The sequence below is a fragment of the Cornus florida genome, unplaced genomic scaffold (assembly GCF_030987335.1).
Source record: "Cornus florida cultivar Cherokee Brave unplaced genomic scaffold, ASM3098733v1 CherokeeBrave_3.0.0_Hap2_Chr10, whole genome shotgun sequence".
Lineage (NCBI taxonomy): Eukaryota > Viridiplantae > Streptophyta > Magnoliopsida > Cornales > Cornaceae > Cornus > Cornus florida.
The window spans coordinates 37,037,990-37,050,508 of NW_026775580.1; the positions used below are offsets into that span (position 1 = coordinate 37,037,990).

At 34.9% G+C, this 12,519-nt stretch overlaps 1 protein-coding gene across 3 annotated transcripts; it reads right to left on the bottom strand.

The window, feature by feature from the left end:
* Window positions 1–3,612: 3,612 nt before the first annotated feature.
* Window positions 3,613–9,475, bottom strand: LOC132276948 (mediator of RNA polymerase II transcription subunit 18). 3 transcript variants are annotated; one of them, XM_059778597.1, is made up of 6 exons: window positions 9,308–9,475; window positions 5,892–5,966; window positions 5,031–5,130; window positions 4,452–4,509; window positions 4,008–4,364; window positions 3,613–3,863 (listed from the first exon to the last, which is right to left on the bottom strand). In XM_059778597.1, exons 2-6 carry the CDS (start codon window positions 5,925–5,927, stop codon window positions 3,761–3,763), a joined length of 654 nt encoding a protein of 217 aa, XP_059634580.1. In that variant the 5' UTR covers window positions 5,928–5,966; window positions 9,308–9,475; the 3' UTR covers window positions 3,613–3,760. The 3 variants fall into 3 exon arrangements, with proteins under 3 accessions (XP_059634580.1, XP_059634581.1, XP_059634582.1); XM_059778598.1 differs by lacking the exon at window positions 9,308–9,475 and adding an exon at window positions 8,912–9,220; XM_059778599.1 differs by lacking the exon at window positions 9,308–9,475 and adding an exon at window positions 6,675–8,878.
* Window positions 9,476–12,519: the final 3,044 nt, after the last annotated feature.

Consider the following 12,519-nt stretch of genomic DNA (forward strand, 5'->3'; position numbering starts at 1 on the left):
TTTGGCGAGAAATTCACACCCACTTTATTCTTTTAGAGACTCGAACCTTCACTGTCTATTTTGGAAAATAATGAACATTGTTGCAAAGTGGTTGATTGAACCACTCACGGTAAATTCACTTTGATAATCTTTACAATTTGTTTGGGAGCATTAATGGTTACTTATGACAATGCCATAGTGAATCAAAACATTGGCCAAATTTTGTTGGGACAAAAATACAATATATATGAAAGCATTACAAAATGTTTCCATTATTAACCTAGACCTGACAAATATGTATGTATACTATAGGGCAAATTGCATCAAATCCCTCTATTTTTTATTTTTAGCGTGAAACCTCCTCCAAAATTTTCTTAACGTAAAACCCCCTAACATTTTTTATTGTTGCAACACTGCACCCTAATGACGAAAATGCCCCTTAGAGTTTTTTAAATGAGTTTCATTTTTGGTTTTCTTTTCCATTTTAATTTTTAAAAATAGAACTTTAAGAAAATTTAAAAAATTACACACCATTTAAGTGATATTATAATGACAAAAATGCCCCTTAATATAAATTTAAGAAAATTTAGGTTTCTTTAAAATAATTTTCATCTTAGGTTTTCTTTTTTCCTTTTTTATTTTTAAGAAATAAAAATTTAAGAAAATTTTCAAAATCCAAGGTATTTTTTTTAGATGCGCCATTGATTTTATTTTTCGGAATTAATTTTTTAATAACACTGTTGAAAGAGCTATTTGTATTAATTTTAATGTTATATTAAGCGGTAACCCTTTTCTCAAATACATGTATAGTATATTAAGGGCCATTTTCATCATTAGGGGGTAGTGTTGCAACGAAGAAAGAACTTGGGTTTGTTTTATGTAATGATTCTAATTTTCGTCATTTTTCATTTTTGGAATTCTATGATTTTTCGAGGGTATTTTCGTTGGTTGGGACATTTCATTGAGTCCATAACTCTTTGAAATGCAAGGTTTGTTATTTTTGCATTTTTCTGTTTTTCGGGTTGGACGGTCCCGTGCGGTACCCGCTAACGGAATTGTCGTGTACGGGGGTGTTGTTTAGGTCCATTTGCATCACATTTATTTTATTTATTATGTTATATGAAGTTGTGAATTATTACATGTGTATATATATATATTTGTGTGGTGTAAAAAGGAATTAAAAATAAAACGAAAAGAAATTAATTTTTAGAGGGGGACCCACCACCACTTTAAGTGGTCATGAGACTACATTCTTGGTCTCCATTTTTTCTTCCTCTCCCACTGGTCTCTCTCTCACCCTCTTAATTTTTTTTTCTTTTTCTTTTTACTTTAAAACTTTAATCCTTGATTTCTCCGTTCATCATTTGGAGTTTTTAGATGCCATTTGCGGCAAATTAAAGAGCTTGCCGAGATTTACGATTTGATCGGAGCAATTTCTTGTTTGAAGCACTCTAGGAAATTCGTGATCTAGGGCTCAAATTAGGGGTTTTTGCTTATTTTGAGGTAGGGGATCCTAATTCCTAATTTCTTGTTTCTTTGTGAACTTTCTCTCAATAATTGTTGTCAAGCATGCTTAATTTGGGTTGAATGCCTTGAAAATGATATTATTGTTATAGATGAAATCTATGATTATGTGTATTATTTGAATTGTATGAAAAGCATACCTAAATGTTAATTTCCATGCCATGGTGTTTATTGTCTTGCTAGAAATTACTATGTGGAAGTATGTTAAATTGTGCAGTAAAACTTCTTTCATTTTTATAGTAATGTCAAAGTATGTGACATGCATTCATAGCATTGGCCATGGAAAAGGGCAAAATGATTTGAAGTAAATGAAAAGTGATTTTTGGAGCAAAGTTTTAATTAAAGTGATTTTATAAAAACCCGGTCGTCGCGGAGTCACCAAAGGGCCGTGGTGTTAATATAACCTATAGGGAACTAAGCATGGTTGACTGGACCTCAAATGATGCTGCAGAGGTACCAAGGGTCAGGGACAGTAGCCAATCCTTCTCTCGTGTCGCTGCGGAGTCACCAACGGACGGGTTATATTAACAGTTTGAAAAGCGATGGATTTGGATTTTGAAAATGGAGAGCGACATACACGACATTGCATTTCATGGCATGAGTTTGTTTTATTATGACTTGAGCTTATATTGTATTTTTCCCCGCCACAATGTGATACCGTTGCCTTATTTCTATTCATTGCTTGGGTTTACGAAATCACAAGAGATGTGTCTTAGGCACCACCTACTGAGTTTTATACTCACCCTATTACTTAACATTTTTCAGGGTGGGGAAAGGAAGTAGTTGACGCCGACCCTTCACAAGCATGAGGAGAACTAGAGAATTTATTTTGTTACCTTTTGTATATTTGCCATCCCTTTTGTAAAGTCTCACACCATAGTAAAGTGTATATATTTTGTGAACCATATTTTGTAATTATAACTCTTGGCGGTATTTTGAAGTGAGGTGAGACTATGTAGATATTTTCATGATGAATGGGATATGATGATGTATTTTAAAGCAAACTAATTATGTTTATGATCTTATAATGTTGTATACTTTTGCCGTGAATTCGGAACTTGATCACATAACAGGTCCAGTATAAGGTTGGCTCACAACTAGCACAGTTAGAGGCCATTCCACAGAGTTAGGGTGTGAGGGGCCTTGTTTCGGCCGGCTGACCCTCATCATCAGCCGATCGAAACCCTAAGGTCGGCCGACCGAACCCCCTTCACCAGCCGACCGACAAGCTACTTTGGAAAGTCCCGAGAACAACCATTTTTCACATTCGTTTCAACCAGCTGACCATGTAGGTAAGCCGACCAACCAAGGGCCACCAGCCGACTGACCCTTCTCTTTTGACGTGTACCTTGACCTTTGTGATAGTAGAGCATATAAATTGTGTTCCCGAAGTATTTTGGACCCTTGACTGACGTGTGGGGCGTGTCTTGAGGTAGTAAAAGATGGTGTTGTCTTTAGTCGACCTCGGGTTCGGTTAAGGACAAGGTTAACAATTCGGACCCCCGAATTCAGGTCGTTATATTTTATGTCAAATTAAAAATAAAAATAAAAAAAAATTGGAGAGGGTTTTATGCAGTTTGACAAATACTATAGGACCAGTCACTCTTCAGAATTTATCAGTCATGGACGAAGTGTCCAATTCTTTAAAGATCAAATACTGGTACTCATCTTTTTCAGCGTTTCAAAATAAACACCTGAGGTTTTTAAATGGAACATGTTTATGCAACAAGAGGTAGCTCAAATTGTGTACGTGCGCGTGGGAGAGAGAGCTAACAGAAATGATCGAGTAATGCTCTTAAGAGGACCTCTCATCAGAAAACGTATGAGCTCTTCTCATGAAAGGGTCCTCTCAGGAGCATTACTCGTCTAGAAAAGCCCGGATTTCTTGACATGTAATTTCTTCTGATTTTATATACTTAGTTAGACATTCTTTATTTAAGTTAATTTGTACACCCAAAAGATGTCCATGCGCCTTCCAACTTTTCACAGACATCCATGAATGGAATCACGAGGGGATAACTGTTCTCAATTTAGAGGTCACTGCAAACCAGTTCATCTTGATGTACCTTTGTTAGAGGCTTCAGCCCTCCAATTCAAGGTAACAAAATATAAACCTTCAAATGAAACTTTCACATTATAGGGAATGAAAAAGTCATTCATATTGTCTCCAAAATTGCACCACTTTTGTGGAGGCTTCAAGCAGTCAAAAACATAATCTCGCCTCTAATTCAGTAAAAGCTAGCATTTTACAACCCCGTTATAAGGTCGTACCTCCACCATCTGACATGAGAGATGCAGCGGCAGCAGCAGCTGTTGGGACAACCCCGGTTGAATTCCCCGGTTTTGATAAATGGAGAAGCCTGCAAAATAAATGCCGAAAACCATAATTATCTCTAAGACACGGTGCAAGCTAACGATTTAATGAACAATATTATATGAGTTTTATTTATTATCAATCCAAGAATTTTATGAAAAGAGAAGAAAAATCGTATTAAAACCCTTACGGTGCAAGATATTCACAGAAAGACGACATGGAAGCGACAACTTCAGTGTAGTTTTCAGATGATGCCGGGGCTGTCACTTCAACCAGCTGTATGCCCGGCGTCACAGGCACAGCTTCATCAGTTGCATGGAGTTTTAGCATCTTATTAACTGAAGAGACAGTGACAGTTATCTGAGCACCCCTATGGAATTGGAATGCAAATCCCACTCTCAGCACCTCATGGTCTAACTTGTACCCGAGAGCGTAAAACAAGCGGAGCACATTCTTGCTTACTTTGCTTTCGATCACACTCCTCACCAAAACTGAAATTTGTTCAGCACCAGCACCTCTCATTGCGCCCCCAACATGTCGAACAGTCCTGTAAGTTTAATATTTCCATAAATACATGCATGCAAACAATTACCAAAAACAATAATGCATATCTCAGGAAGATTCCTCTCTCTACCAAGTGGGTTCAGGCTGTTCAAGATCGCATAAGAGACGAACCTCCGAAGCTACAACCCCTGAAAACAAGATAGAATGAACCAGATAGCCACCATACAAACAAATAATCACCATTGCACTTTTAGTATTAATATGTTCACGTCATGGGCCAGCCAATGCAGTAATTAGGCCATGTTATTTTTTATAGAAATAGGTCATATTCAAATAAGTTATTTGTATCCATATGTATTTAGGTCTTCGATAATCTCAACTGTCACAATCTTCACTTCAAGTCACCCATAGGCAAATCCTAACACACCAATTAAAGTGGACTTTCAGTAAAGTGAAAAGGTAACAATAGCACCAAGGGCTTAGCCCGAGTAACATCTCCTACTGCTCCTTCCAAATAGAATGCTGACGATTCGAGCCCCCTCCACCACTCCAAAAGAATAAATAAATAAAAGATTATCAATGTGGCAAACAATCACATCAAACACCAGGGAAAGTATTATAGAGTTTACTAGATACATGTATGCACGCACTGGCATGCTCCTATGGTTCATCCTTGCATGAGTAGAATAAAAGCACAATAATCCCTTACCAAGGCTTGGGCCGCTTTTTAGGCATAATTCATGGATTCTTAAACGTTCTCTATGAACACCACAAAGACCTTGAAGAAGAATCTCGAGGGCCTCAACATGCTGCAAGAAAGACTTCACAATGGTTAAGACAGAGGAGTTGGAATTTGATGCAGTAAAAACTTGAGCATAAAATTTGAACACTGTAATTAGAAAAAAAAAATTGTGCATGTAAAGGCAGATGGAATCTATGTTATATTTTTGTTTATTTTGGACAATCGAGAGTTAAAGCGCCATGGGAACATAGATGAGAGCAAATTTAAGACAAAAATCATCTTTACTAACCAAAACATATATGTGTGTGTGCGCGCATATTTTTACCACTTTCCAGCTAATAATTTTCTTTTTCTTTTTTTTTTCTTTTTTTTTATTTTTTATTAAGTAGTTAATAATAATTGTATATTTCACTAAAAGTGTAAATTGTAAAAAGCCACCCAGATTTGGGAACAACCGTAAGACAGGTTGGGGTAAAGACCATCCTGTTTTCACCATGCTCAACACTGAAATGCTTTTAACTTTTCAAAACTAACGGCTACCATAGCACAGCAACTACCACTTCACTGTGTTTCAATTATTCTGAACAAGAGACGTTTGATGCTTCTTCATACATTTTAATAATTCAAGATCTTAAACCGTTGAGTAAATGGACTTTTGCACAGGACAACAATTTTTTTTTTTTTTTTTTTTTGGTTGGAGGATAAAGCAAAAGTACAAAACAGTTGGTGTACAGAATACAGTTCTCAACATCACTAAATATTAAGCGAACATTAGAAGCATTACATATAATAGAGGAGATAGAAACAATCTAGTCGTGTGTAAGTTACCTGTGTCTCTATAATTCCCTGAACCACACACTCCATCAAAATTTAATTTAGTTCATGTGCAACACATAACCATACCTGGAAGATTAATAAAACAGAAAAACTTGATACAGCGTACACATGAATACAAAAAACAAAAAAGAAAAAGAAAAGAAAAGAAATGACACCCTAAGGTTAGGGTCTGATTGATGTATGGAATTAGAAATGGAGTCGAAAAGAGTAAAAAAAACAACATCATCATTTGTGCAATGAAAATTAACTGAAAAAATTATTAGATATCTAATCCTCGATTGCATTTTTTATTTTTTACTATTTTTTTCCTTTTTCTGGACATGCTACTGTAGTTAGGAAATCTAAAAATATCTCTATTGTTTAAGAAGATCCTTGATAGATGAGGGCTCAACACCACCAGCAAATATTCATTTTTAACGGAATGAAGATGCAGATCCACCATGAAAATAAATACAAATTATTTTAACGCTATAAATAAAAAGAAACTATGCTAACTTGTTTTCATTCAACATTATTGTCAAGTAAAAAATATAGATAATAAAGAGACAGAAATTAAAACATATATATATATATGATAGTTCCAAATAGAAACCTTTTTTTGCAAAAAAATCCATTATAAATTCATTGAAACAATCCTAAAAAACGTGTAAAAAGAACCTAACAAGATTGAAGAGGGAGAAACGGACTGATGTAGATGGAGAAACCCCAATAAATGAAAGAGAGAGTTGTGATATTATGTAGGACAGTAGCACTGGTGTGCAGAAGAAAACTTACTGCATGGAAAATTGGAGAGCAAAGGAAGCATTAACTTCATAGCATCGGTGGACATCGCTGCTTGATTTCCATTTTTCTTAAGCCTTGACATGTGAAAAATTTCAAATATGACCAAAATATTGTCTTGGATTTGCTTTCATGGGACAATTAAGACCTTCATGCAGCTATTGATTACTTGGGATATAATCTTGCATGGAAAATAATGATTGTGGGGAACTGTCAATGGTCTATGAAGCTGAGATTTTAGGGAGCTTGATGTTGGTTTGGGTTGACTTCTTTGAACAGAATTTCCAAGCGGAAAAAACTTTGATAGTTAAAGTATCTCTTTGCCAGGCAAATCCCAATGCTTGTGGTAAAATAACCTATTGAAACAATCGAGCATTACTGCCTTAAGGCACCCAGCCCCCTAAAACACAGCTGAAAAGCCGCAAACTTCACTTCTCAAGAGATGTCCCAGTGTCCCACTGCAGAGATCCATTGTTTTTTCAAGGCAGTAGCTGCTGAATAGACTGAAGGTTTTTCTTCAAAGGTCTTGGACTTGAAGAGGCAAACAAGGAACGGAAAAGATTTTGAATTTCTCACCCTGTTGATCTTTCATTGTTGACAGCCTTTCATCCCTAATCCATTTCTTCTTTTGTATTGTAGTTGGGTGAATGAAAGAAGTTTTCTAATCCCCCTAAATTGACTTGGCACAATTTGATTTGTTTACAATATAAGAATGTAAAATACCGATCCAAACTTAGTTGTCTGAATGGCTGAACATTGTTATAAAAGCTTCCCCAAAATTGGATTCCTTTTGAAAAATCTTACTTTAGCCTTTTGGTTCAATAACCAACATTTCATTTATAACCCACATGATTAACTAAATGGAAGACACTAGCCGCCACTTGGGATGCTTACTAATATTTGTTTTCTTTTTTTTTTTTTTCAAAACTAACATGGTAGGATTTTAACATTTCATCATGCTTGCTATTGTAGGCTTACTTATGTTATGATTTTAGCGTTTGATCAGTCAGCGTATTATGAATTCAGATTTCTCTAGCAAACATATAGACAGTTAAAGAATCAACAACAATTGATACAGATGCTTACATTGATTCTAACATTAAGAGATTACTAATTTTACTACTGCTATTTATTCCCTAACTACAACAGCTATTTCACTTTTACTTCTCCTATCACTACTTGCACTCACTACTACTTTATCTATAAATAATGTCATTTTCAAAAGACAAAAATAGCAATTTAAGTTGTCAAAATCAAGGGCAAGAGACAATTATAATTTTGAAAGACATTTTGTTAAAAATATGTTACAACCAGCAATTTCTCCATGTAAGGAATCATTATAACCCAATGAATCACTTCAAGAAAACATTTTGTTTTATAAACAGGTTATATTTTACAGCATTATCTGCATCAAAAGGGAAAATATTAAAAAAACAAGTAGCAGCTATTTACTAATCTTGTGGACATTTTCTATCGAAGATGTGTTATACTCTACATTGCATAGATGTTGACAAATGACAATCACAAATCAATGTATCAATGTTATAATTAGAGTGATATAGTCATCAAAGCCGAAGAAAATCCAAAGATTTGTTCGACAACATTCCACAATGCATTTAAAGGTACTCATGTAAAATCAAGCTGATGGACAAATCTAAGTAACTAATACACATGGTAATTTATGACACCATTAATTGCAGACGTCAGTCAACAAAAGCACATTAGTACAATAGAGACAACAATAACAACAGAACTTCATCGCTATGCAATTTTACAAGCAATTTCTGTGCAAAAAAATGAAAAGAAAAATACAGAGTAATTGAAGCAACTATATGTTAAATTATAGAGGAAGTTTGAGATACAAACAGAAAATAGCTGACAAATACTTAGTTTATAATAAGCGTAGCCGATCAACAACACACCATTAACTAAACTCCGTGAGCTACAAAAAGAGGGGTTGTCTTCTTCACATAATGTCACATTCAAACCCTACCTCTAAAATCTAAAATCTCCAAGTGTTTTAGTATTGCAAATACACATAATACATACACAAACTTGTACATAAATTAGCTAGGGTTTTGGAATCAAGCATGTAGAAACATATATACACGTTTGGATATTAAAGAAAATATTGAAAGATGTAAAGAGAATGGAGCTATGCAATTGTAGCCAGAATCAATGAGTAAAACATGGACAGAGAGAGAGAAATCAAGTGCGTGAGAGAGGCAAACCTGATGATGATCAAGAAAGAGTAGAGTCGTAAATTATGGTTTGTACATGTGACTATATAGATATATGTGTGTGTGTGTGTGTGTGTGTGTGTGTGTGTATTGATGGAGATGGTGTTTGTTTGCGGAGAAGAGTGGGAGGGAATAGATGACTCCAAGAAGTCAAAAAAATTGAGGAGAAAATTGGGTAAGTTTCTAATTTGTGTTTTATGAAACTGAATTTGGAAGCACGGGTTGGGAATCCCAGATGAAGGTGAGAGCGAGAATATATAATAAATAGACAGACCCCTATATAAATAGAGAGAGAGAGAAGAAATATAAAAGACTTACAAGAAAACAAATTCAAGAGATAAGTAAAATATATATATATATATATATAGCAATGTTAACAAAGAATACCTCTAAATTGATCAAAGATGTTCTGGAGGGTCTCTGGAGTTCGAATCAAAGCTCAAATGAATTCTGGAGAGAGAAAATTTATAGGGTTTCTTGGGTGATGAAGATGAAATGGATTTGATTTGATCGATTCACGAGACGCTGTGTTTCACTTGAAAGACACCCCCTGAGAGAGTAACGTTGACTTAACCTCGCAAACTAACCCAGTTTGGTTGGTAAAAAATGGAAAAGATAAAAGGAAAAATTAATAAATAAATAAATAAGGCAAAAGTGCACAATAAAGACCTTGAAAAATTAAGAAAATTAAAAATAGTACTATTTCGGGTTACAAATCAAATCCACATTTATACAAAAAAATTACATATAAGCCCTCCTGATCATTGGATGTCATTTTTTGGCGTCCTCAAAATTGCCAAAATACCTCCAGTTATTAATTAATATGAAATATTATAAATGTACAATACTCCATACCCTTTAAGGCCATCTTGCAACTAACTAATAGTTCAAGCTTTTTTATTTTGTAATTTTGCCTAATAATAATAAACAATATCAATAATAATAATAATAATAATAATAATAGTGTTTGTTAGTTGCAAGATGCCCCTAGAGGATATTATTATTATTAGGCAAAATTGCAGAAAAAATCATGAACTATTGTTAGTTGCAAGATGCCCCTAAAGGATATTATGGGTATTTTATATTTATGATCTTTTATCAGTTTTAAATAAATTAATAAATGGGGGTATTTAGGTAATTTTGACCCTTCTGAATGCCAAAAAATGACATCTGGTATCCAAGAGGGGGCAATTTACATTCGGCAAAAGTGTAGGGGCTTTTATTGCAATTTTAAAATAGTTCAGGGAGATTTTTCGTACTTTTGCCAAGAAAATATATATATATATTGGAGGATGTTCTCTTTTTATGTTTGGAAGGAAAAGAAAGAAAATGAAATGATTTAGTAAGTTTTACTCTAATGCATGTACTTAAGTAATTTAATTAGTCTCTATGAAAAAAAAAAAAAATGAAAAAAAAAGGGCCTCTATGAAAAATCTAAATTTCCACCAAAGAAGAAATATACAAAATGAAGAAGTAAAAACACGTAAGATTGTAGCTCTTGTCAAGCTCTATCGCTTCTCTAACTATGGCCCCTTCAAACTCTACGAGAAAGGTGATGAAAATTGGGCTTGAACAAATGAATCTAGAAATGAAAGTGAAGGAAAAGGGGAAAGGGCAGCAACTAGCAGAAAAGAGAGCAAAAATCTGCTTTTTTTTCTCTCATCTAACTCTTATATACTAGGTACTTTATGTATTAAAGATTACTATGCCCCTCATCGTTATAACTTATTACAAGTATTTATAACTTACTACAAGTATGCCATGAAACAATATATCTAAATGAATAAATACACATGTGCCCACAACAACTCAATGAATGACCAACCTGTCCCCACATGAAACTAACAAATACCCAACATGTCCTCAAAGCACCTATCTGTAACGACCCTCACCCTAGGCAATCACAATATTGTCCGCTTTTGGCTCCCCTGGACAGAGATCGACTTCCTAGAGGTTCATTCATCCTGGTACTACTCCAAGTTAAACACGTTTAACTCCAGAGTTTTGATGGGTTCACGGTCATCACGGCTTTAAAACGTGTTGTGTCATAAAAGGGTGTTGAATCTACATATAACACTTGTCTTTTCCACACCCAGCCGAAGTGGGATTATGCACCTGTAGCTCACTCAATGTGGTAGCCTACCAGTGGCTCGCACCCGCCCACATAGGTCGCCACAATCACCCCCCTTTTGGGGCCAACGTCCTCGTTGACTGGTGGTTGTTATCAAGCACACCAAAGCTTGTGCAAAAGGGTGATGTTGGACTAAGATGAGTGCGGCCAAGTTTTACATTTATAATTTGCCACTACTACCTTTCACTAAAAATATAGTTAGGGCGAGTATGGATCGTCCCAAGGGATTGGTGGGTTGTATTAGATTGTGGAATTAAGATTATGGTTAGTAGGTCGAGTGATCAAAAGATTGATTGGTGATTGAATTATACTAAGATGTAATTTAAACTAAAGTAAACAATTAAATGTAATGGAGAGAAAATGAGAGAGAGAGAGAACTTGGGGTTTAGAGATTACCACTAAGTATAGCTTTTCTATACCCTTAATGAATGATTAATGATGTGGAAAACATGTATTGCAACAATAGTGTGTATGTGTGGTTGTTTCAACAAGCATGGATGACTAATTAAGTATATATTATCTAAGCAACATGGTGGATAGCACAATATATCAAACTAAGCCATTAATCCTTTCTTTAAGCTCATAATCCAAACACATCACAAGGTTAGAGACATATGCTACTTGTTTTCATAAGTATGGAACATCAAACAACAAGCATGGATTGTCCTCCCATTTAACATCTAAATTACAAGTACACTACAATTAAGCTAATGACATGGAATTAAACTAATTAAACTAAGGGAGAGGCACAATCCATCAAGAAATGAGTATGAACCATTAAATAAACCACAAGAGCATTCTATTAAGCACTATGTCTTGACAATCTCTAGATCCATAACATCAATACACATAGACATGCATCAAAAACACAAAATCTAGAGACAAACACATGAACATCTATTCTAGCATACATAGACATATAGATAGAATGAAATGATCAATTGGAAGCATTAAACCACACAAATCATTGAATAAACAAGATCTATGTATATAAATATGTCAAAACATGTATCACAACACAAATCCCCTCAAAAATACATAAATTAAGATGTAGAAAGCATGCTTAGGGCTAACTCTAGCCCCAAGAGGATATCTAGCCACTCATGGATGGTGTCCTCCAACCCTCAAGGGCTAACTCCATGGTAGAGATTGCTCATCTTTTTGGTTGATGGAAGAACTCCAAGCTTGTGTCTCTAGCCTCCTCTCTTCTTTTCTTCCTCACTAAGAATATGATATGGAAATTGTTTCTCTAGTGTATGTATGTCTTTTCTTCAAAGAATGGCTCATATTCCTTATATAGGTAGGTTAAAATGTCACCCCTAATGACCTGGCTCGTACACCAATATTCCTTCCAATGATTGGGTATGAGATAACTTTTAATGAGTTGAAAATTGAATTTTCTTGTACTTGGGAAAGTTCGATCGATCGAACTTAAGGTTTGATTGATCGAACATGGCTGAGATCTATC